This window comes from Taudactylus pleione, unplaced genomic scaffold (genome assembly GCF_031769625.1).
Source record: "Taudactylus pleione unplaced genomic scaffold, aTauple2 ptg000571l, whole genome shotgun sequence".
Lineage (NCBI taxonomy): Eukaryota > Metazoa > Chordata > Amphibia > Anura > Myobatrachidae > Taudactylus > Taudactylus pleione.
The window spans coordinates 7,712,431-7,738,653 of record NW_028284973.1 but is presented as its reverse complement, the minus strand read 5'-3'; the positions used below and the strand labels follow the sequence as shown (position 1 = coordinate 7,738,653).

Here is a 26,223-nt window from a genome sequence, read left to right as displayed (position 1 = left end):
TGATATCGCAGTAGGAAAACCCATTCCTGGCAGGTCATGAGGAACAATTTTGTTGAATCTGTTTTTCTTGAAAACCAAAGATAACAATACAAGTGGGCAACATAACCGAGAAAGTCTGATTCTACCAGATCGGTGAGCGTACCGCAAGTGTCACGGCATGGAGCTTCAACCGAGCATCTGTGTTAGGTAATCATGTGGCTTTCGGTACATACTTTTACTTCAGTTTACAGTCAAAAATATCTGTGGCTAAAGACGCCAGTTTTGGGCATCAAGTGCACCGATGGGGCAACTTTGAGATATCACCAGGGTGCAAGTGCCAGAAACATTATTTCACGGATAGGTTTCTTTAAATTGGTTTCTGCACAAAAGGTCTTTATTAGGCAGTGAAGGGGGAGGGTGGCAGGAAGGATGGGAGTATGAGGAAGTAACTCAAACACTAGAATATTTAATTTAAACATGAAGGAGACTATATATACCAAGGGATACAGTGTACCCCAAAGGTTTTATAGAAAAGAAATTACCAGAAGTATAATAAAACAAACCTGTTATTTGATAATCAAGAGGACACTTGTCCATGCGTGTTTAGTGGGCCTGATTCTCTACAGAACGCAATACTGCATACGCACACAGTTCAACTGCGACATCAAGCTAATCTACTGCGATCGCAAAGCAAACTCCGCACAACATAAGGACGCCCACTTTACCTTACACACATCCGTAATGTTTAGCAGAATAGCGAAACCATCGGTACAATTGAGTACCATCGCAGCCTCAGCACAAGCCCTGACCTTACTCAAATTGCCAACAACCACACACGCTATGAGACCTAATTTATGCACGCCCCTGCAACAGCCTGCGAACACACTGGCACGCCTACATTCAGCAGACACCCCCTTCACCACCCACAAACAGTGCTTCCAGTCAATCACCTTGCGAGGGGGTCTGCGTAGCCTCTGCGATCGCAGTCCGATGCATACTCAGAATGCAACAATCGGCCGATTGCGTGCGTATTAGCGACTGCCATCCTTGCTGAATCAGGCCCAGTATTATTTAGAAGTTGCATGGATACAGATCGTAACTTACCTCTCTTCTTGCGCGATTCTTGAATTTCTTCGCAAAGTTTCTCAAACTCCTCGTCCAATTCCTGTTTAATAATGGCATAAGTGGCGTCTTTTAGAGTGCACGCTCTATGGCGGATTAAACGATCTGTTGGGGAGAGTATTTAAACAATATAAAAAAAAAAAAGCTAAAAGACTGACATTTCCTATTTAGATACAGGGCAGGCATTGTAATGTTATGTAACAGACTTACAAGAGAAGGCAAGACATCTGTTTAAGTCACCCATACATTAACGATGCTATTTTGGCAGCAAGGAATAAGGTAACTCACCCCCAGGGTCTTTGTCTGGATTGTATTCAAGTGCATTACTGCATATAAGATCAACATCTCTTAAATATTCTTTCACGGTCTGATACTTGTGCAAATCAATTTTGCTTAGGATAGTTGAAAGGTCCATTGGCTGTGCAATAACAGTCACATAATCAGGAACCTGTCCAAAACAAAAAGTATTGAAACCTTGAAAGCTGCAACCACGTAAGCTGATCTCCAAGGACAAAAGTCAAAATAAAACAAAAAAAACTTCCCCAAATCTGTAAGTGAATATATGCATCAGCATGCCATAGGTCGGAGTTTTCCAATCTCAGTCTAGGGTTTAAGGCTATCCATGCTTGAGCACAAAAAAATGAATTAGTACCACAGGCAATTTGATTTAACCATCTGGTCTCAAGCAGAGATCTTTAAAACCTGGACCTGAATAGCCAAGGTTGGAAACTGGCAACATGGCAATTTTTTTTAAATACATTACCTCTTCCAGGTCCACTGGCTTTGTAAATGCTCTAAAGCGTTTATCAATGGCAAGTCTGTGGGTGACATCCCTCAGGAAGAGCCTCAATTCACGAAAGGTCTCCTCTTCCTGCTCTTCCAATCGCTTCAGCTCCTCTGCAGTCAGTGGACGCGGCTCGGGAGGAGGAGCGACCGGTAATACCTCGAGTGCCTGCAAAACTGAGGATCACAGAAAATATTTATTCTTAGGAAACCTATCCAAAATTTAAAAGCACCAAGAGATTTCTAGATCCAGTTTACCAGACAGACAGGACTAACCTGCCTTCTTTTTTGAAGCGGGAGGCTTGGCAGCTTGGTTCAAAATAAGATCCTCGAAGAACGCCCTCCGGTCCTCCTTGCTGGGCAGCTGAACACAGACAACTTCGCCATAATCCTTAAGGAAAAGTTCTTTTAGCTAAAGGGGAAAAAAATCAGCATTACGTTATCTTTTACCTAACAGGAAGCGGCCAACTAAGGCACAACATGTGAATTATAAAGGGTGCATAAAGATAGCCTGAGAAAGGATTCATTTAAAGATAGTAAGTACATGGTTATTCTATTACCTCGGAGGGCAGATGAGAATAATCCACATCACATGTTGCAAGCAGAAGGATTGGTGAAAAGGATGGGATGTTCTTCAGTAGCGTGATGAAAGTGGCCTTCAGGGTGTCGCCAACAGTCTCCCACCACAAATTAATATGTGGAATATACAGGATGCTTGGAGCAGTTCTTTGTGCTTCACGAAAATGCTGCAGACAGACAGGTTACAGAATCAGTCACGCATAAACTTTGTGGCACTGCAGTCCCCTGCATATCTATATTATCCACTGATAGGTGTTCAAATGGCTCCTGCATGCACCTCCCAGCTGTTCATATGGGCTCAATCCATTTACACGTCTTACAAGACTTATACAAAACACAATGGGTCTTAGTCAGTTTCAGATTGAAATTTAAAAAAAGTTAACATCTCATCTTAGATTTCTAGCACTGCATGGTAAGCAGTTTTACCTGTGCACAGGTTTCTTCTGGGGAAGTCACACTAACACCAAAAAGAACAGCCAAATCTAGCGTGTACACCGTGAACTTTTCCAAAGCATGTATGACTGCTGGTGCCAGGTGCGTGCCCTGACCTAGTCCCGACCTGCCAGATAGCAAGAGCCTGGGTCTGTAAGATGTCGGCTGGCGATTAGCGTTCCTGGAACACAGAAAATAACAGTAGCATTAGCATGTTAAAACCATAAGTAAGGATTGTGCATGATATTTGTAAATCACAGGCCTAGCGACACCTTACATCAAATTTACCCCATTTATACAATTGACGAGAGACCACGTTTTGAAAAAACACATTTCATGCAACGTTAACACCTTGACCAGTGTCCATTTAACACATTTGAGATGTGGATTTTTTCTTTTATACCTATATTAAAATTCCAGAGTACATTTTGAGACACAGGGGACACTGTTACAGTGAACCCAAGAGTGTGCTGTATTTCCTGTGAAAACATCTAGATTTCTGGTTAAGCCAAATTTCTCTGAAACACAACTGGAAGACACAAATCCTGCACCTTCAGAGAATGGCATGTCAAACACCCATCCAGACCACCTTGTAACAATAGCAGAAACCCCGGCTAACCTACAGGACATAGTAGGAAACCCTTGCATCTCTCACCAGAAGATAAATCTTGCACACTTCTTGTTCTAGATGAAAACCTTGTTCCTGGCCCTAAGCCTGGTCTGTATCACCCTCTCAGACAGGCCCTTTGCTGTTAAAGTCAGCCACTTTAAACTCCAGTGAAGGAAAGCACCCTAGCTTAACAGTCCAGGACAGGTACTCTGCCAGGTTGAGAACATCCATGTAAAATGACCTTTCGGCCCAGCACATTGCTACGAGAATCACGGTCTTTATTTTTTTTCAAAGGGAGGGAAGTTCATTAGACTTAAATCCCACAAAATATAGAAAAGGAGACTTACAGTGCATCCGGAAAGTATTCACATCGCTTCACTTTTTCCACATTTTGTTATGTTACAGCCTTATTCCAAAATGGAATAAATTCATTTTTGTCCTCAAAATTATACACAAAATACCCCATAATGACAACATGTAAATATAGTTTTGAGATTTTTGCAAATTAAAAACTAAAATCTTTACAGATGCACTGTATAGGTCTTACCCGTTAAGTCCATAGAGGACACAGGGACTACACTGTGGTATAGGGTGGCAGGTGGAGTCTGGGCACCAAACAGTTAATTTCTTCAGAGATATGCAGCTCAGGCTCCTCCTCCCCTATACCCCACCCCAGGCGGGCAAGTCAAGTTAGCAAGCCCAAGGCAGGAGCGGGAAGGAGCAGAAAGACAGTCACACAGAGAACACCTGAAGAGACAGGGAAAACAGAAAACGAGGAACAAACCCCACCAGTCAAGTGCGTCAGAGTGGGCGCCCTGTGTCCCCCTATGGAGTTCAAAGAAAAGGACTTAACAGGTAAGACAGAAGTCTTTTTTTCGGGTCGAAATCCCGACAGCTGAAGGCAAGTACCCTAACCCGCCACTTCTTGGCCTTCTGTGATGTCCCAGTGTTGCACGACCCCAGAACTTGCAGGGAGCTGGGTGCGTGATCTTGTTGCAGTTCAAGCTGACCTCCTGTGTATGGAAGGCAGTCAGCCAGGTACCCCCCCTTGACATCCTCTATGGGTGCCCCAAGCGAGACTCCATGGTCACATCCAGCAGCAGGCCTCCTGAGCACCTGGGGCCGGGCACATGTGCAAAATGAAGTCAGTGAGTGCACCAGAACCAGTTTAGTGCTGACTGTCAAGCAGGGGGATCGCTCCCCCAGCACTCGTTCCTCTGCCACTAGTGAGCTGTTGGGAGGGCGGGCATCTGTCACTGCATCCCTGTGCCATGCTCCTGGCTGCAGCAGTCAGTAAGTCCCAGCTCACAGGACTTCAATGAACGCTGGGGGCCATCAGCTGCGACATGCCCCCTGCAGATCCCACAGTCACTCAGCGCTACTGCCCTCTGCAGCGCGATGACTCTACTGCGCAGCTCCCTGGTGATCACTACTCTCTAGCGCCAGAGGTAATGCAGCCCGCGGCGCAGCTATTCTCTTGTCCACTGCATTTAGACAGACACCATGATCTCCACCTACTCCACACTGTTTATCCCCAATTCCAAAGACTCCATCTTTAATCTGTTCACACTGAGCTGCGTGTTTAAGGACTTCCGCGATTCCACCCCCCTGAAGGATTTTGGGAACAGGGGTGCTATTGTTGGGAAGATGGCGCCAAACATTGAAAGCAAAGACTATGGCAAGGTGCTCTTCTACGCACCTGCACCATTTTCCTGAATCCCTCTGGGAAGATGGTGCCGTGGAGGAAGGGGGGTAGGGGAAGATAGAGCAGCTTGCCGGCACAAGAGATTGTTGCACATGTGAAAGCTTTTAAACCCCTATTAAAAAAAACAAAAACACACAGTTCAACTTACACACTAAGGTGAAGAAATGGGCGACTTTCTTTCTGTTTACTGTTATTGAGTTTATGGAGGAATCCATTGTCGAACACGGAGGGTCCTTCATCATCGCTATATAGGAAGTCTTCATCCAACAGGTTACTTGAAAACACTGAAGATCAGAAAAAAAAAATAAAAAAATGAAAAAATCCACAATGGTGCAGGGAACTTGTGACTCGATGGAAAACCGATATTGACTTGGGAATTAGCATGGGCTGGCTCCATCACTAAGACCTCACACCTTCATGCGATAAAGAACGATTCATATTCTAGGCATTTATTGCAACTTAACATGGAAAAGGAAATGGAGAGTGGTTTAGGATATGAAGATGGATTAAGTTACAAAAAGTTTCTACACACCCGATTCGCTCTTTTTCTGGAGCCCTTCATCTACATGTGGGAAAACCTTCCATAAATCCTTCAAAATGCTGTTAAGCGTGTTCTGAAGCAAATGCTTGATTATGGGTGAAAGAGCCCGTCCGGGAGAGACCTGGGCCCGCTGTGATGCCGGAACAATTTTCTGCATCGCTAGCATAAAGTCTCTAGCAGTAATTTTAATAGAAGACACATCCAGCACCAACTTGTCTGTTGTGGTGTAAATCTGGGGGTAACGCTTACGCACAGCGCACAGGGCTGCTTCAGCGCAGACAGATTTTATGTCCGCCCCACAGTAACCTGCAGACAAAACAAAGTTGAAAAAAAAAAAAGAACAAAATATATGACACTACAATTCTACATAAAAACACACCCATGATATAAACCTATGTAACAATACTTACCAACACATTTTTCAGCCAGTTCCTCGAGAAACACTACCGACGGCTTTGGAATCCATTCTTGTGTGTGTATTTTTAGAATTTCCAATCTTGCCTGGAAATAAAAACAAACAAAACATTACAAAAACAGGGATGCAAAATTGCAACCACTCTTGATACAAAATTAAATCAAAAGGAAGGCAAAACAGAAGTGTTCATCATTTAGTAATGAGCAAAAAACAGAGGAGATTATGTTTTTGGTTTTGAAGATCTTACCCCGTTTCTGGGTGAAAAACTTACAGCAACTCTCTCCTCTCCCCCACCCCCCCCCCATGCCTCTTGCAGATGCAGAAGATGCTCTAACACAGACATGTCTGCTTCAAAGTTAAACATTTTAGCTTTAAGGCCTAAAACTAGTCTTATAGGGGTATTCAATATGGGAGCGATAACATCGTTTTTGCGTTAATATCGCACCTATGACGTCATTATCGCAGGTTTCAGTTTTACACCGTATTCAATTTCAAAGACTTTTCGCAGGTTAGAAAAGTCTTTGATAAAAAAACGGGGATAACTTTTCACCATTGAATAGGTGTCGAAAAAAAGTGCAGAATTGGGGTTTAGGGGTGCAGGCTTAAAAAAAATAGCCTGCACCCCTGGGAATGACATTTAAAAAAGAACTGTTTTAAAAAAAGATAGGGACACCCCAAAAAATGAATTTAAAAATTGGGGTAAAACAAAAAGAAAAAAAAATTGGAAAAAATTGATTAACAATAGGGAAATAGGTTCAGGGCTATTCTGCAAGTATGCGGCAGGTGTTTTCTAGAATAGAATTATAGCGGCAGGTGCACAAATGCAGAATTTTTAAAAACTTACTTTAGGGACACCAAAATATGCTAGTACCCATTTTCATGTACCCCAAAATTGATGGCACCACTTAAAAAAACTAAAAAAATAACCTAAGTGCTCTTCTGCATCACATCTTCAATGTCGGGAAAACACACCTGCTGCGGCTATTTAAATCCCCAACTTTCATTTAAAGGCTATAACGGGGGTACCCATAGTGATCCCCCATGTTTTTACTACTTTAGGGGGGTCCTATAATTTTTTTAAGGAAAACTTCGGAACTTTACGCAAATCCAACTTCGCAGGCTCCCGTTTTCGTTAATTTCATATTGAATACGGGGATAAGCGGGCGCACGCCCGATACTTTAACGCAGGTAAAATCTCCGATATGAAACGTAAACTTCGACAGCGAAGTTTACGTTTCATATTGAATACCCCTCTTAGTGGCAGGCAATATATATTTGGTGTGGGGTGGCACATAGGGGAATAATTTGCCCATGTCTTTGACCAACCGTTCAGGAATGCCATTTTCATAATCATCTAATAGAATAGACAGAAATGCTTTACGCCACATCTCAGTGCACTCCTTCCTTTACTCTGCACAGAATAGTGTGCTTGAAGAGAGGAAAGTGAAAATAGTGTGAGCCCCCACTCCACGCAGCTGTAAATAATGGGGACAAGTAACATTGGAAGAGTAGCAGCTGCACAGATGGGTTAGCAAAAGGAACCTATATGGTTTCCCCTCTCTACACTATAAAATACCGAGCTGACAGGGAGCTCACCTGGGGCTGTAGACAGATTCTGCGTGCATCAATTTTTAAGCTCTGTACTTACGTCTCTGTCCGGCAAACTGAAAAGAAATTCTCTGTCAAAACGTCCAGGCCGCCTGAGAGCTGGATCAATAGAGTCAAGTCTATTGGTGGCTCCTATGACAACAATCTCCCCACGGGCATCCAATCCATCCATAAGAGCTAGCAATGTGGAAACTATGGAGCTGAGATTACAAAAATAGACTCAAAAGTTTTGTAAATAAGAATGACAAACTCTCTCCCCCCTCCCCCCCCCCCCAAACAAAATGGAAAAAAATAACACTTGGGCCAGTAAAACTTAATTAGCAGTGAAATAGAGGAGTGGGGTTGCAGCATTGATAGATCTAGACAAAGCATGTACATGTCTAGTAAGAACACCTTTTACCATTCGTTTAATTATAAGCAAACCATTTCCTTCTAAAACTTAAGCCTTCAAACCAGGTAGGTGGAAATGGTTTACAAACAAACCAATGTTCTTAGTATGGTGGCTCCCTGATAATAGTGCCCCATTTATAAACACTCCTGTTGCATTGATGTAATACTGAAACAACCCCACATCCGCTCTTTACACATGGGTCAAGACTAGTGACAGATACAGCTGGAGGGCTAAACAACAGGGTTCAATACACCACAAATTACCTGTGGATTTGGTCCTGTCTGCTGGATCGGACAGGTGCCAAGCCATCAATCTCATCAAAAAAGATAATTGAAGGACGCATTTGATAAGCCTAATCAAAAAGATTTTATTATTGGGGGGGGAAAAAAAAAAAAAAGTTGTATACATATCTACAACATAAATTTTAGTTTCAGTAGAGCAAGTCATTACCTGATCAAAGAGCAGCCTCAGCTGCCGCTCAGACTCTCCAACCCATTTACTCAAGCAGTCGGCTCCTTTCCTCATGAAGAAAGCAACTCTTCTGTCACCCACTCTGCACTCGTTAGCCAAGGCTCGGGCAACCAAGGTCTTACCGGTACCAGGAGGGCCATAGAACAAACAGCCTCTGTCATCAAAACAATCACAAACAAACCCATAAAGCTATACAACATCGTTCGGTCACAGACAAATGTTACACATCACTCAAGCTCTCCGGACCTCCAGTACAAGCTGCTATTGGGTCATAAGGACTAAAAGGTTCCATCCCCGGTCTAAAAGGTTCCATCCCCTCACAGTTCACACACTTTAAGTATTCTAAACACTAGTAAACGCATGACTGACACTGTGGGTAAGGGGGCAAAGTGTGAAATGCGTTTCGTTGCATATGATGCTTGGGCGGTGTGTGTAGCTGACACAAAATGCTCAGTATTCTACAGCAATAAAAGACATTGCCATACTTACATTACATCCTTATTTCTGAATCCACGGCACCATGGGGGATTTAGAGCTCCCCATTACAATCTTAGCACTTAAAATCTGGAGGAGTTTAAGCTCCTCCCTGTACTCTATCACCACTGTGATGTGACCTCTGCTCACTTTCAAACCAAGCACGTAGAACAAACCAAGAGAGATGATACAGACTCGGGTTGCCAGATGAGCCCTTCAATGAGGGACACCTGAATTACACAGCTTCTGTGGCCGATTAAAATCAGGTGAAGTGGAGACTTTGAGGGGTATTCAATAGCTGCGGGGTTCACCCTGTGATTAGACTAATTACCAGCAAAAATCCCTGTGGCGCGGGGATAGGAGTTTCAATTAACTAACCTTTTTCCAGTGCCGAAAAATCTCTATTCGGGCATGGAAACCCACCAGTTCCGCGTAGACTGCTGATCCAATGGTTTTTTTCTCCCCGCATGTGAACCGAAATTTTGTTTTTTGTGCGAACTTTACCTCGCAAATTCCATGAGCTGCCAGGTTCAGTACGACTGCGGGGACTCGCGTGCGGAAAAATCCCGCTTATTTAATACCACCGGCGTGGTAATTAGCCACGTGGGAGTAAATCCTGCGGCTAATTGAATACACCCTTTGAAGTCGGCCAGGCACAGAATATATGAAACTCATACGTGTCCCTTATTAAAAAAGGGATGAGGTGGCAACTAGGGAGGCCAATCCCGGGATCGGCGGGATCCCGAGATTTTGGCCTAAAAGGGGCCGGGATCGAATCCAGAGATTAGAAGCGGCCATAAACAGCTTTTTTTTTTTTACATGCCGGACAGCGCTGAGAGCTCAGACGCTGCCGGCTCCTCGTTCACCTGGCTTGCAATGCGCAGCGAGAACCGAGGACAGAGGTCACGCCTCGCCGGTTAGAGGGTTCCACCCATCTCCTGAGAGGTTATTGAAATCCGGGAGCCCTGCACGCTGCCCGGTAAGTAACTGAAGGCTAGGCGGGAGACTTTTAGAATGAGGCCAATCCCAGGTATTTCTTTTTAATCCAGAATCCCGGGGATTGAAAAAAATGGGCCCGGGATTGGCCTTTCCTAGTGGCAACCTTAATACAGCCCCATTCAATATAAAAAGCAATTAACTTCAAAAACAGGAGGACTAAAGCATAAAAGGGTGTTTAGGATCTTGTAAGGGATCAAAGAAATTAAAATGATTATAGAGTTTCCTGGAATATGGAGGAGAGCGGATCGTAAAGTTTAAAAAAGTGCCAAAGCCCTAATGGAGGCTCTATACCCCTATGGTGCAATGATACCCAACTTGATGAATGAAAAAACAAGACTTTTGTACTTACCAGTAAAATCCCTTTATCAGAGTCCATGGGGGACACTGGCTTATGTTGGGCAATAGTGAGTGGTGTATGGTGCCTGGCACTTTAAATCTTGAAGATTTGCTGGGCTTGGCTCCTCCCCCTCTATACCCCACCTGACCTCAGTTTTAGTTAACCATGCCCAGAGGCAACAGAAGAATAATAGGGATAGAAAAAAAAAGAAAAAAAAAGGGTTTGGGGAAACAAGCACCACCACGCACATGGCTGTTTTTTGTTGTGGTGACTATTTTTAAGTTCCAGCAAAACCAAAACACACAACAGAATGGGCGGCGCAGGCCTCACGGGTGGGAGGGTGTTGTGGCAGCAGGAAGAACCCAGTGTCCAAAGCAGACCTCAGAGTACACCTGCAGAAAAGTCCACGGTATGGAGAGCCAAGCCAAAGCTCCCGTAATCTCTGGCCTAGGTAGTTCGATTCCACATTTTCAACTCTGAAGACTGCTTCTATGGTCAGAGCACTTCAGGATGCAAACCACCTCCCTTCATGGCCCCTTTGCTGAATTATGTGTGCCACGGCTGTGGCGTTGTCTAGCATTACCGCTAGGCTATATTAGCGGGGCGCGGTGCCCTGCCCTCCTTATGGAGAGCAAAAAGCACCCTGCCCTCCTTCAGAAGGGCAAAAAGCTCCCTGCCCTCACAGCCTGAGGTTGGGGAAATGTGCGGTGACGCGGTCACCGCCGGTGAAGAGACGCCGGGCGCTTGCGCCCGGGATCTATTCTCCCTGTCAGAAGCACTTGGAGGCTGCCTGGCGTGTCTGTAAACGCCGGCCCGCCCCCAAGAGTAACGAAAAGGGTGACACGTATTATAGACACACCCCATTTTCAGGTGCGCGCGCAGCAGTGCCTTCTTTAGCTCCGGCACCCTGCCTGCCGCCGGGGCTAGAGTGAACACGAGTTGTCAGACTTGAACTTCATCGGATACCCAAAAGGAGAGGCTGGGTCGCCATCAGAGCATTGAAAATGGCTCGAAGTTACAGGACATTGACTGGCAGAAAAGCCTCAGTTGTGGACCAAAGCCCCTGGAATTGATGTTGAAGGACCACTGGCCCCCCAGCCTGAGGCTGACGTCCATGGTGACCAACGTCCAGTTACAAATTATGAATGGTCGCCTTACCTGAAGATGCATGGAGTGCAACCACCAAAGGAGAGAGAGTTGTGTCAGAGGGAAAAGATGGATTAACCTGGCCAGATGAAGGAAAGCGCCATCCCACTTTGAGAGGAGGTCGAATATAAACACCCAGAAATGAAAAAGGCTGAACTAAACCACTTAGAAAGCAGAGACTAGTTTACCCAAGAGACTAATGCACAAATGAACAGAGACTGTCCATCCCCATGAACCAGCCTCACAAGGGATTGAATGGTTTGAATTTTGTCCGTAGGAAGAAATATCCTGATTATGGTGCATACACACGATCAGATTTTTTCTTCAGATATGGACGATAACGATTTAAAAATCGTTCAGTCGTTCATATCTGATGGAAAATCGTTCATATCTGACATGCCTGAACGATGGACGATCAACGATGCGCGTTCCCGTTTGTCAGATAACGATATCTGACATCTGATGGGTTTGCAGTCAGACTTGGACGATTCCATTCATTTTAATGCAGTCAAAAATCGTTCAATCGTTCAAATCGTTCAAAACTTTGGTCAAATCGTCCAAATCGTTTAATCGTTCAGTCGTTCATCTGACAAATCTGACAAATCTGACCGTGTGTACGCTCCATAAGTGTCGAATGCCATTTACAAAAAGAGCAATTGCTGAGATGGAACTAGATTGTACTTCTTGAAGTTTACAATCCATCCTTGAGAAATGAGTCTCCAGGCGAACATGAGAAATGAAAACATCCACCACAGACTAGATGTGCAGTTATAGCAGCCTCTCCAAGGTAAAAAGGCAGGCTCTATAATGAGGTCGACCAGTAGCAGAATATCCATCCTAGGGGTACCGGAACGCAAACGTCCAAAAGCAATTCCGCCCAACTCTCAACTGCCTTGTTTACCCAAGTGAAGGTCACAACTGGTCTCAGAGGCCACAGCTACTACATAAAATAGATTTCAAGGCATTTTCCAGGTTTAGCTCCGAGCCATGTTTTAGGGAGGAGGCCCGCGGAAACGTAAAAGTTGTCTTCTTGAAAAGGTGAGAAATAGAAGGATCCACTAATGGAGAAGTTTCCCACTTTTTTCGATCTGTCGCAGGCAGTGGGTACAAAGAAAGCATGTGTCGAGAGATCTGGAACTTAGGGTCTGGATGCTTCCATACTGCAGGTGTAAGTCCTCCAGGTGTGAAGTAGGAAAAGTAATCGGTTGTTTCCGCTTCCTCCCGCGTGTGAGGTTTCCAGAGACTCCTGGGAACCTGCATTAGAAATACGTAACACCTGGCGAATGCCCGTTAAAAGTTCTACCAACGGTGAAGCTGTAAAATCCACCTCTGTAAAAGAAGAAACCATAGTCTAAAATCTCCTCCCCTTGCGAGGATACCTTCTAACTGGAATCCTCCTCTGACTGGAGAACCACTGGAAGCCTGCTCTTCCTTTGAATTCCTAACTGGGGCTCACTGGGTCTGGAAGGTTCCAAAAGTTTTCCCAAGGAGGAGGAAACCTGTACTAGTCCCTGAACAGACCTAGTCTAACCCTGAGCCCAGGGGGGGGGGGGGGGTTCTTAAGAGGGAGGTACTGGAGGGGACAAAGGTCTCACTCCAAGAGCTGCTGCAGGTAGGGGAACGGCGCTTACCTAGAGGCTGCCAACTGTTGGGACAATTCACCAAGCTGGAGTCTCCATATGTGGGGCCCTGCTGGCAGAAACTACAGTAACAGAGCTCCACAGCACAAGACTCGAACTCCCCACCCATTCGGATTTGAAAACTTTGCCTTGCACTTAGCGCAAGCAAACACCTTTTGAATAGCGCCACTATCTTTTTGATGGGGACCCCAGCATTGCCCTTCCCTGTAATAGTGAGGGAAAAGGAGAGGGGAGAGGAAGAAATGCAACTATACAGACACAGCAAGAAGCTAACTTGCAGAAACTAAACTGTCTGAAGAATCTGTCTAGCATACATTCAAATAACACACACAGGCCACCCCACATGTACAAAAAACACAACTCCGTTATGGTACAGAAAAGGGGGGCACAAGCCTGATCAGCCGTCTGTATGCAGAAGAGCTGTCACTAGGTAGCTGTAGCGCTGCGCTGCGAAGGATGGATACTGCACCACTGAAAAGGAAGTAACTGAGCTTGTCTCCGTAATGGCGGCTGCTGGATTCCTGCTAAAGGCTGCTCTCCTCAGAGGCTGGGACAAGCTCTGGCATGCTGTCCTGCAGAAAGGAGCGTACTCAGCAGAGAGGAGCCTGACTGAAGCACTCCCTCTAGCGGGGTCAGGGATCCAGTGCCTGTAACAGAGGCATAATCCTCAGTGAGGCCGCCTAACACACACTGCTGAGCAGCCGTCCTGGGACCATCCCTTCCACAGCACCCACGGGACCGGAGAGGGGAACAAACCACAACTTCCGGAGACTGACCCTACTTTGTGCTCAGGAAGGCCGGACACTATCCTGCAGCGGAACCATCCGGAGGCAGCCCATGTTGTAGGCAAGACTCCCGTTAGGCTCCAACTGGCACTTAATTAAAACATAAATCAGGTGGGGTATAGAAGGGGAGGAGCAATGCCCAACAAATCTGCAAGATTTAAAGTGCCAGGCTCCATACACCACTCACTATACCCCAGTGTAAGCCAGTGTCCCCCATGAAGGTAGGAGAAAAGGAAGGCAAGTGCACACCGGTCACGCACACAAGGGAAACAGTGTATGCAACTTAGGATCAAGGAGTCATGTGTAGGGTGTTCTGTATTCCCTCTGTCAATATGGGTTTCCTCTAGTTGCTGTGATTTACTCTCATATGCTATATCATACATATCGGTTCATTAGTATGACAAATGAATTCTAGAGCATGAGAATTTAATCCACACGCCATAAGAGCAGAGGCTGATGAAAACGATTACATGTAAAGCTTTACGTAAAATGTAGGTACAATATAAAAAGATAAATTAGGAAGTCACCCCACACACAGATTGTATAATTGTGACCCGACTGAACAAAAATTACTTAACTTGATCAGAAAATAAAAATGGCTATCATACATACTGTCCTGTGTGTATACACATTTAGTGAAATAACTTAAGACATTCGGTTACTAAGGCTGACACTTAAAAACTTAGCGCTTACTTTGGAACAAGAAAGAAGGCCAAACCTACCTTGGAGGCTGAATTTTAAATCTTTCAAAGACTTCCGGGTAGAGTAAAGGGAAGACGACCATCTCTTTTAGAGAAGCAATATGTTTAGAGAGGCCTCCCACACTAGTGAACCGCACCTAGGAAATAAAAGGCCACACGATTACATAATACATTGCCTACATTTTTTACAATCATCACTCAAAGGGTGAACATACTACAAATAATGCCCATATCCATGCAATAAAAGGCGCTGTATAAAAAAGTTGGCAGAGTCTACCATTGTGCTCCAGTCTATATGGCAACAAGCACATACCTTTTTTTTGTGGATTAGTTTTTACATCAAAAGAATACCTAGATGAACAACGATACCATACAAATCCCAGGTTATAAGAAAGCAGAGATGCTTCTCAGACTTACAGATGTATCTATCTGCATTGGATCCACATCTGCCAGGCTGGCACCAATCTTCATGCGATCCTTATGGATTCCCTTTAAATCGTCTCTTTGCAAGTTCATCGGGAGACACCTTTATTAGGAACCATTAGGAAAATTACATACAGAACCCGGCAAACCGCACACACAATGCTACAAAAGCACATTTTTGGTTATTCCTGCCAAAAACTATGCTCGACAACAAAAGTGGCATAAGCCGTGCCTTTAATTAGGGAATGCCAACGTACCTGCTAATAGCCTTGTTACGGCTCCGATTGACACGTCTTTCAAAGTGTTGTTCATCATCAGATGAAGACGATGAGGACGTGGAGTCACTGCTGTGTATAGCATGTCTTCTCCTAGTAGGACAGATGGGGGGAGGATGAAATTTCACGTAATGTTTTCTTTACAAAAAGTTGTTATTGTGCACCCAAAGCCCAGGAAAAAAAATCCACCAGGTTACAAGTGTTAAAAGGGATTGCTCCCAAGTTAAGTATTTTTTTGTCAACCCGTGCATATATTCTATGATAGGCCATCTGAGAACAGATGTTTCTATGGCTAGTAAGAACTATTATCACTCCCCTTCTAACAGTTTAACCTGTTCCAAATACTGTATACAGGCACGTGCCTTCCTAACCTGTTAAGACGCCTTTTGCAGTAAGGACTTCTCGGCCCAGCAGATCCAAACCTGTATCTTCGTCGTCTTGCAGGAGATGGTGAGCTGGTGTAAAACATGCCTCCCTTCTTATGGTTTCTGGGTTCTGCTCAAAAAGTTTTACCAGTCATAAAAACACAGGTCTACCAAACATATACAAACACAAAACCCTTTCAGAGAGCAGTAGGCAACCCACACAATGTTTCTCATGGTCGGCGGTTAGACCCGTAGTCAAGAAGCTATTTGGAGGAAGATTAGAGGACTATCATGTATCCCCTCATTACTACTCTCTAGCACCCGAGCATCTGAAGTATTTTCTAACCACATGTCCATGAAAAGAAGCATATGGGCTCCCTTTGGGTAGCTGCTGGTTTATCCAGGTCTGTGAGCTGGACATGCAACCATAGGGATTAGGAGACAAGTGAGGAGTCAGATGGCAAACGGTCACTTAGCCGCTCCATCATCCTGAGTTGCAGTAGCAAAAGATGGCTGCTGGAGTACTGGAAAGAGCGCCTGGCTCCACCGTGTAGTTACAATAATAAAAAAAAAAAAACAGAGGGAAGCCAATCAATCAATGTATAGAGTAGGAGGAGCAGGAGTTACACCTCTTTGCCCATTCTCCTTGTACCACTGTAACAGATAAAAAAAAAAAAACCCAGCCAACACCATACAAAGGATGTGGCAATATGAAATGTTAGTTCATTACAATACACCTGTAGAAAACCACTGACAGCCACAGCCAGCATGTGCACTCTCCTCCCCCCCCCCCGCACCTTGTAATGGGACTTGATACGGCACAACAGTTTTTCTTTGTCTCAGCTCATAACGTTTTTGATTGTCTTCTTCTCCATCCTCGTCCTCATCTTCGTCCTCATCCTCATCCTCCTCTTCTTCTTCATGGTCTTCCTCCTCCGAGGACTCTAGCAAATCACACAGCAATTCTATTTAACAAAAGTGTACACGATACGTAGTTAAAAATACAGACCGATATGAAAACTCAGAAGATATCCGAGAACATTAAAGAGGAACAAAGAATGACAGCAGAAAATCTATAGGTCCATATTGTAGATCTAGGTCACTGCTCCCAATGAATGTTTTTAAGCAGGGACCCTGAAGAAGAAAGGAGAGTTATGGTAGACTTACCTTTGTTAACTTTCTTTCTTCGCAGTCCATAGGGTCCACAGGGAGCCAATGGTGTGTAGGTGGTGGATAGGAGGACCGGACAGCAAACCGTTAAGCTTTTGATATCCCAGGATGCTCCGGTCATTCCCCCCTATACCCCGCCCACAGCCTGAGGCAATCTGTTTTGTCACCAAGCCCAAGGCAGGAACAGGATAGGAGAGAGGGCAGACTGGTACATGGAAGAATCACACTCACAACAGAGAAGGAAACCAGTGACCAAAAGAAGAAACCCATAAAAGTCAGGTGCGTCAGGGCAGGTGGCCTGTGGACCCTAAGGACTTCGAAGAAAGTTAACAAAAAAGGTAAGTCTACAAAAACTCAGCTTTTCTTCTTCAGGGTCCATAGGGCTCCACAGAGAAAATGGGGATGTCCCAAAGCAGTTCAAGGGCGGGGATGCTCCTGAGCTGAGAGAAGAATCCGAAGTCCAAATGAAGCATCCCAGGGCAAATGTATCAAAGGAATAGAACCTAAGAAAGGTGTGGACAGACCACGTGGCCACCTCGCACAGTTGTTCGGCAGAGGCGCCACGGCGGGTTGCCAACAAGGGACCCACAGAGCGCGTAGAATGAGCAGAGAGTTGCCGGCACAGGAACACCAACCTGCGAGATAGTCATGCAAAGCCATCTGGCCAGAGTGTTTATTAGCTGGACAGCCCTTCTTGTGAAACCCATATAGGACAAAGAGGGAATTAGGTTTCCTGATGGAACTCGTACCGTCCACTTAGATCCTCACGAGCACGGACCACATCAAATGAGGCCTCATCTGTCGAGAAGTCTGGTGATATTGAAGTTCCAGCCTTCCTTTCTTCATTAAGGTGGAAACTAGAAACCACCATGGGAAGGAAGCCAGGGCGAGTCAGAAGAAAAGTCCTGTCCTGATGAAAGATCATAAATGGGGAGCGACAGGAAAGTGCTCCTAAATCCGACACCATACAGGCAGACGAGATAGCCATAAGAAAGTCTCTGCATTGAGCCATTTGAAATTTGATTCCAGGGGTTCAAACGGAGGGTCCTGAAGTGCTTGGAGAACCATTGACAAATCCCACGGAGTCACTGGAGGGACAAAGGGGGAGGTTGAATATGGAGGAGGACACCCTGAAGGAAGGTGTGAACATCCATCAGTAAAGCAATTCTGCGCTGGAACCAGATGGACAGAGCAGAGACGTGCACTTTCAGAGAGGCCAGGCGGAGTCCGAGATCCAATCCAGTTTGAAGAAAGGCAAGGAGTCTAGAAACCCGAAAAACCTGAGGGTCAAAGCTTCTGGCAGGACACCACTGGAAGTATGTATGTCACACCCGGTGATGGATCCGGGTGGAAGTTGGCTTACGCTCTCTAAGAATCGTCTGGCCCACAGAGCCACAAAACCCTTTGGACCTTAGCAGGGATGTCTCAAGAGTCACGCCATCAAAGACAGACGGACCAGGTCCAGATGTAGACAGGAACACAGACAACAGGTCCGGTCGTTGAGGAAGTTGGAGAGGAGCGTCTATAGAGACACTTTGAAGAGTGGAGCACCATTGGTGTCTGGGCCAAGTCGAAGCTACCAACAGGACTGTGCCCCCCTTCGTGTTTGAACAGGTACGCCAAATGGAAGGTCCACTTCACTGACAAGGCGTCCACAAAGGCTGCTTCGGGGTCCCTTGTCCTGGACCTGTAGACTAAAAGTTTGTAGTTGTGTCTTGAGACCATGAGGTCCGCGTCCGGTAGACCCCATTTGTCCACCAGGAGCTGAAAGAATTCTGGTGTAGAGACCACTCCCCGGTGTGCATGTTGTGTTGGGCTTAGGAAATCAGCCTCCCAATTGAGCATCCCCGGGATGAACACTGCGGAGATTACGTTCGGCCCATGTGAGAATGCGTGACACTTCTGCCATTGCTGACAGACTTTGAGTGCCTCATTGGTGATTGAGGTAACCACTGCCGTAGCATTGTCGGACTGTACTTGTAGTGGCCTGCCCTGAAGAATATCCTGAGCCAGAGTGAGGGCTCTGTAGATGGCTTGGAGTTCTAGGAAGTTGATTGGTAAGAACGCCTCGGTAAGAACATCCAGCATCCTTGGATGGAGTGCTGGCCAGTCACTGTGCCCCACCCGCGGAGGCTTGCGTCCCTTATGAGTACCCATTCCGGGATCCAAAAGGGCGACCTTTGTTTAAGTGGAATGTCTGTAACCACCAGCAGAGGGAAAGGCGAACTGCCAGAAAGAGGACCATCATCTGGGATCTGATCAGATGGGGCAGCCCATTCCACCTGGAGAGGATTAGGTGTTGTAGGGGCCTGGAGTGGAACTGAGCGAACCCCACCAAGTCAAAGGTGGATACCATGGACCCCAATGTCTGCATTGCTGAGTGAATTGACACTCGGCGACTGTGGAGTAACCTGCGCACTTGTTGCTGCAGTGCAGAACTCTTGTCTGCAGTCAGGAAAATTCTGAGCCTGTGAATCCAGAAGAGCTCCCAGATGTACCATCCTTTGTAAAGGGGTCAAGGAAGACTTTCCAGTTGATCAACCAGCCGTGCCACTGTAGAAAGGCACTGGTTACCTAAAGATGGCAGTGAAGGACCTCTGGAAAGCGTGCTAGGAGCAAGAGGTCGTCCAAGTATGGGAGTAGCCTGATTCCCTGACGCAGGTGGGCTGCCATAACCGCCCTGATATTTGGTAAATACCCGCAGAGCTGTAGAAAGCCCAGAGGGCAGTGACTGAAATTGGAAATGTTGCTGCAGGACAGCAAACGGAGATACTGCTGATGGGAAGGCGCTATAGGTACATGTAGATAAGCGTCCTGAATGTCCAGGAGATACCATAAAGTCCGCAAGTTCCATAGCTAGGACAGGTTGAGGATCGGCCAATGAGACCCATTGGGCTTCTGAACCAAGAAAAGGGCGGCATAATAACCGTTCCACGCTGTGACTGGAATTATTACCACTGCGTGCAAAAAATTAATGGGATTCTGGAGGAGCAGGTCTTTGCTTGGGTCTGATGGAGGGCCTGTGTAAAAGAACTGCTGGGAGGGACCTCTCAGGAATGAGAAGGCGTACCCGTGAGAGACCACTTCTTGTACCCAGGCGTCTGTGGTGGTCTGACGCCCGAATTGGGCGAAGTGAAGTCAGCTTCCCACTCTGGGGTCACACATGCGGAGGCCCGCCCCATCAGGCTGAAAGTTTATCCTCGGATAGTTGGACGTCTCATGGTCCAGGCCTGCTTGGTCCTGGGCTTGGGGGCCTTTGTGGATGCAGACTGCCGAGGAAAGGACTGACCTTTAGCTTTTCCCTGGGAAAGAAAGCATCTAAAGGATACCATCCGAGGCCTCGGTGTAGATGCTGGAGGGCAGAAAAGCAGTCTTAGAAGCCGCTAAGGTTGCCACAATCTTGTCCAACTCTGGGCCAAACAGGATCTCCCCAGTGTAAGGCAGTGATTCCAAAGCCTTCTTAGAGCCGTGTCGACCTTCCATGAATGAAGCCCAATGATACGGCGGGCTACCACTGAAGTAGAAGGTGCCTTGGAAGCCAGGAGACCAGTATCCAAAGGCGCTTCTCCCAAACAGGAGACTGCATCCCTGATGTGGGAGATATAGGACAGTTGTTCCCAGGAGGCATCAGAGGGAAATGTGTCCTCTAGAGCATCTGCCCAGCTCTCAATGGCTTTTGCCACCCAGGCAGTGGACATTGCTGGATGAGTAATAGCTCCTGGAAGGGAATACACAGATTTGAGGCAAGCTTCAATCTTCTTATCAGTCGTGTCCTTTAGGGAGGATGCTGTAGGAATGGGTAAAATAGAGGTTTTAATGAGAAACGTCACATGGGAATCTACTGCTGGGGGAGCTTCCATTTAGCACAATCAGCTGCTGGAAGAGGGTAAAAAGAAACCAGGCGTTTTGAAACGTTTTACTTGGCATATTCCATGCTTCGCTCATGAGCTCAGAAAGCTGATCAGAGTGAGGAAATTCTGCTAAAACCACTTTGTCTCTTAAAAAGTGTGTTTTGTTTTAGGAGCAGGCTCAGCATCTTTTATCTGAAGAATTAATTTGACAGCCCACACTAGTGCAGGTACATTTACTTTAGACTGAGGCTACTCATCCCGAGGGGGGACCCAGTGAGAGAGAGGTCTTAGTCTTCTGCCTCCCCAGATGACACCTCAATCTGAGAGCCGTGTAGATTGTGAGGATTGCACAGTAAGCTTAGGAAATGCTGAACAGAGCAGTTAATTTATTAAACTTTGTTTAACACAGAAAACATCTAACAGGGTGGGGCACCCCAAAACACATTTCCATTTGCCAGTTAAATTCAAGTGGATTTGAGATTATAACCAACAGATTCCATTTTCAGGCATGTGCTCGAGCATAGGACAAAGCACAAATATGACGCAGCGGAACTTAAGATTCAAGGTCTTTGCCTTTAATGTCTACACAGACATTCCATTTACCTTAGCTATAAAAGGTACATTTCACGAAAAGCAGCACGTACACATGTCCTCATACATTATTGCTGCAGCCACACCAAAAAGCCCTTCTCGTCACACCAGGGCCTGCGCAAGTCTGCTTGAGCTGATCATTTATCGCTCAAAACCACATCTTCGTTGCACAGCACGGACAGATCTCAGTTGGTCTGTTCCTATGTCGACACTTCCAAGAGGAAGCAAAGTTGCTGCTTATAAACGGCATCCATATTTACACATTTGTTCTTTTAATACCAAAAAGAACAAGCCACAAAGCTGGGGGTAAAAGTTCAAAACATAGATTAAACAATAGGAATTACTCATTAGCTCCTGGCTCACCTCCACTTTCCTCTTGGTTGTCTGTGGTTTCCTCATCGAGTGGTGGAATTTCACGTTTTCGCTTCACACGGGAATACATATCAAGATTCTCCTTAGCAATAAGAAACAAAAGTCTGTCAATATTTGCCTGGTCTAGATCGTGCCACAAGGAACGATACACCAAACTGGTACCACTAACTAGTATGAATTTCATGGTGCGAAGAAAACTGGATGACTGATAACCCAGAGATTAGAAGGAGAGTGGTAGGTAGGCGTGTGTACAGTTTTACCGCTGGCTTACACAGGCATGTAAACAAAACACATGTACAGTAAACTCAGAAAATAATGAGATTAACTTCTAGATATTAATAAAAAAATTAAAAAAAGACAATACCCAGCAAGGCCACACGCAAGACCCATTTCAATAAAGTTTTCTATGTTTTAAAAAATAGTGACCTCTAGTTCATACAAATATCACAAGGGTCAATGCAGAGGGGCAGTACTAGTTATGGCAATGGTCCCCAAACTCAGTACCCAAGACACACCAACAGTCCAGGTTTGAAGGATATTCATGCTTGAGCACAGATGGTTTAATCAAATTAACTGAGGTGCTAATTAATCCACCTCTGCTTAAGCATGGATAGCCTTAAAAACCTGGACTGTTAGTGTGCCTTGCGGACTGAGTTTGGCAACCACTGAGTTTTGGGATGGTACAACGAAGTGTTCAACACTTTGTTGAATACGTCACTTATAATCAGGAAAATAAAAATAAATAATTTTTACCTCTCCAGTGTCATTGAAAACGGCGAGGTCATCAAGCTCCCGCATACGGCGGCGTCGCATCTTTTTCATGTCATCCATTTTTTGTAGAACAGCTTCAGCGGTGCTGAAAAAGACATTTTAGTAGTGATTATTAAAAAGAAAAAATGCTGAAAGTACGTTTAACACTGGCCTGTATCGTATAACACTCTTATACACGTTTATAGAGGACATACAACTATGGCAACATTTCTACAATCTCGTATGAGCGGCCATGTTAACACAAGTGTGTATTGTATTTATACCGAGAACCAAGGGGATCTTCACAGTGTCGGATTGTGGCGTGAATAGCGGTCAGGTGGTTTCAGTAACAAGATACAACATATAATGAAACTATGGCATTCAAACATCCAAAGAATGGACTCTGGACAGATTTTGGGATATCCCCAATCTGGAGTCAGGACCAAACAAATTACTCCGTCTGCTTCTAATCTTAACCAAACAGACTGTGCTTAATGCAGATAAAGTTTAAGCAAACGCTGCAGAGGGCCATTAGTCAAGACACTATATGACAAAGAAAATAACATTTACATACTTTGTGATCAACTTATCAAACAGCACAGACTGATTTGTGGTGCTGTATCTGCTTCTCCTGATCCTGCCGCTCCGGCGAACTTCAACATCGCCGTTTTCGTTGTCCGCGCTAGCTTTCTCTGCGCTTCTTGTCCTCTTCAATGGCCTGTTGCCCGCAGATTGCAACTGGTCTAAAAAATAAAAAGTTGCGAGTAAATTACTTTTCTATACTATCAAAGCCTGGACATGTGCAGAGAATTAGACACATGAATCTGATTCTATAGCCCCATTCACAGTAAGGTAACAACTGGTCCTGCATTTATAGTAAAGTAACACCAACTTAGGCCCGTATTCAATTAGAAGCGAAAAGCAGAGATCCGCGAAAAAGTATCGACGATTGCGATTTTTCGTCTGTCGAAATCTTATCTCCGTATTCAATTCTATCAACTTTTCGCTTACGTGGAAAGTCAATGCAATGTAAAAAGGCGGAAAAAATCAGCTTCTGAATAGCAGAAGAGAAGTGCAAAATTTTTATTTTGGGGTGCAAAGTTGGGGAAGCCACTCAGAACCCTTGGGACGGAATCAGTATGAAATACTGCCGGCCCTGTGGCCGACAGTTTGAATCCCGACAGCAGAAGCCCGACAGCGCTGGAAATCCCGATCGTCCCTAAGGTAATTATCTACTAACCTAACGCCCTAACCCTCCTTAGGGGTGCCTAACCCTAACCTCCCCCTTGCCCGCTGCCTAAACCTAAGTCCCCCCCGTGGGTGCCTAACCCTGACCCTCCCCCTAGCCTAACACTAACTCTCCCAGGGGGTGCCTAACCCCAAGTCCCCCCGGGTGCCCTAAACCTAGGGGGGGTGTTCAGGCTGATTTCCCCAATTCTGGTACCACTTTTCGCCTGTTCTGACTTCGCGTGTCGCCATTTTCGAATCTTTTGGAATTGAATAGGGCGAATAGCGGGTACGCGCACAGTAAGTTTCCGCGGCTAAAATGCACGATGTAGGTGAAAAGTCCAGCATGCGAAACTTTATCGCGGGTGCGAAACTAATTGAATACCACCCTTTGACTAAGCAGAGATCAAAATTCACAATGTAACAGGATGTAGACAAAATAATATCAAAAGGCTAACCTTCTTTGCTACTGCCATTTGCTGTTGCATCTGACTGCAATCTAGCCAGTCTCCTACAGAAATAGAAAGTATTAGTGATTAGGTTAGAATCTGAGATAAACATAATATATGATATTCATAACTCGTAATCAACTATTAAAAAAACAACTTATGGTTATTACCTTTAGCAGCTTAACAAAATGGTTTACCTATAAAAGGCACATTAAATGAAAGCCTATCAATTTGTGTGCCGTTATTAAAGATGAATAACCGTGTGGCTTGGTACTCCGTTGCATTTGAATTGCAATTGGCAGTTTTATTGATTTTCGGCCATTTTTATTTCTTTTTACTTTAAATGCACTGAACAGAGCCAGGAGCGCTCCTGACGCTAGCAAATATGGGATTAGAGTGAGGCTGGGATTCTAAATTCACACCCGCTCTTGTACGTGGTACGATACGTGATTTTGACGCCAGTGGGTGTGAAGCTTTAATGTGGTTTCAATTCCATTTAATGCCTTCATGGCGAGTAAGGGAAATGTACAAGTGTCAAATGCGCTATAACCAGCGCTATTTGGCACTTACATCAACATATGATACAAATCACTTTTCTGAACAGTATCGGCAATCCTCTAATTATTGAAAAGTTATTCAGATGTTACTTTTGTGGCTTATCATTTTTATTCTTCCACATATCGGCAGGAGGTCCACCTGCACACAAGACGTTACGATGTTTGTGAGCACGCGCAGTGGGGGGCCAGCCAGAAAGCGAGACGCAGAGCATCAGCTCTACGCTAATGCGCTGCAGGATTTGCACAGATTGCCTGAGGGCGGCTGAGATCTCAACACATATAATGTAATTAAATAAGTGCTGCTATAATACAAGACAATAAATACACGTGACTATCATGTGGAGGAAAAAATAATTTATTTAACCATTGTTTCCTACTTTGTGAAATATTTTGGAAAAACACATTTAATATATTAAAATAAAAAAAATAAAAAAGCGCGACACTAATACTGTAAAATAATCCGCCATACCTACTAGAAGTAATAACAGCTATTCACTATCTATAAGGTCACAGGTCAGCACCATGATCAATTCTCACAGTCGGGTGCACATTATGTCAGTCTCACCTAGTAAACCTTTTCTCTTCTGTATTATTCATGGTCAGCGCTTCATGACTCTTGTCCAGGCTGGAATCGGAGTAGTTATGACCATTTTGTGCATTCCTCTTTGTTATCGATCGCAGAGCATGGGAACCGTCATTACCATCTTTTTTTGAGGAGTTCTAGCAAGAAATAAAGCAACTCAATACATACAGTGCTCTTTGCGGATCCCATAGATTTTGTGCGTGTTCATTCACGTTTAATTTTAGTATTTTCAATGGCATCAGCTCAACATAGCATATTTACAGTACATTACTGCAACACTTGGGACAGACTCAATTTGCCACCTTAACAGGTACCAGCAGTCTGGTGCGTTACCTCCCGCTAGCTGAATTCTGCACGCGCAGAAATTATCAACTAGAATAGGCTGATAAATAAGTCAGCCTGTGTCTAAGTGTATCTGGTCCTTAAAGTAATGTCATCTCACAGTTCCATGTTTATATCAGACTATTAGGCTGCAAGAGGCAACATACACTTAAGGGACACATTTTGCAGCCCTTTAACCTTCAAAATGGCCATAACTTGACCTTAATCTCATTCAAAAATGAAAACCACAGGTTTAAATCAAAGAAAGACACCTATCAGAAATAACATCAGTAGCGGTTTTAAATTCAGTGTTACAAATAATAAAAATATTGGACAATAAAACAGGGAGGAGCTGAGGGCCACATTTAAAGGCTCGGAAGGCCCATCACCAATAAGGAAAGTTGCACCTACACCTTTGAAGAACAGTAACAATACATGCCTAAGCTAACTGAGGCAAAAAACGTGTCAATTTTAAATATTTTGTTTTTAAGAAATATGTTGCGAAATGATTTTTAAACGGCTACTAAAATCCAGGCCCACTGAAATGATACACACTGTCTAATACCACAAG

At 44.9% G+C, this 26,223-nt stretch overlaps 1 protein-coding gene across 4 annotated transcripts in view; it reads right to left on the bottom strand.

Moving 5' to 3' along the window:
* The window catches only part of ATAD2 (ATPase family AAA domain containing 2), a 46,859-nt gene that overhangs the window by 17,353 nt on the left and 3,283 nt on the right, over positions 1-26,223 (bottom strand). Inside the window, exons 2-23 of one of the 4 annotated variants that reach the window (XM_088453113.1) lie at positions 25,314-25,468; positions 24,201-24,253; positions 23,090-23,258; positions 22,519-22,621; positions 21,757-21,847; positions 16,579-16,746; positions 15,779-15,911; positions 15,399-15,509; positions 15,136-15,244; positions 14,740-14,855; positions 8,616-8,790; positions 8,429-8,517; positions 7,815-7,974; positions 6,162-6,252; positions 5,743-6,057; positions 5,359-5,494; positions 2,890-3,076; positions 2,445-2,630; positions 2,161-2,296; positions 1,865-2,061; positions 1,390-1,549; positions 1,084-1,206 (exon numbers count right to left, since the gene is read on the bottom strand). In XM_088453113.1, coding sequence (XP_088309239.1) covers positions 1,084-1,206; positions 1,390-1,549; positions 1,865-2,061; positions 2,161-2,296; positions 2,445-2,630; positions 2,890-3,076; positions 5,359-5,494; positions 5,743-6,057; positions 6,162-6,252; positions 7,815-7,974; positions 8,429-8,517; positions 8,616-8,790; positions 14,740-14,855; positions 15,136-15,244; positions 15,399-15,509; positions 15,779-15,911; positions 16,579-16,746; positions 21,757-21,847; positions 22,519-22,621; positions 23,090-23,258; positions 24,201-24,253; positions 25,314-25,468 — 3,163 coding nt within the window. The remainder of the gene's footprint in view (positions 1-1,083; positions 1,207-1,389; positions 1,550-1,864; positions 2,062-2,160; positions 2,297-2,444; positions 2,631-2,889; positions 3,077-5,358; positions 5,495-5,742; positions 6,058-6,161; positions 6,253-7,814; positions 7,975-8,428; positions 8,518-8,615; positions 8,791-14,739; positions 14,856-15,135; positions 15,245-15,398; positions 15,510-15,778; positions 15,912-16,578; positions 16,747-21,756; positions 21,848-22,518; positions 22,622-23,089; positions 23,259-24,200; positions 24,254-25,313; positions 25,469-26,223) is intronic. The other 3 variants (XM_088453114.1, XM_088453115.1, XM_088453116.1) reach the window with 3 other exon arrangements.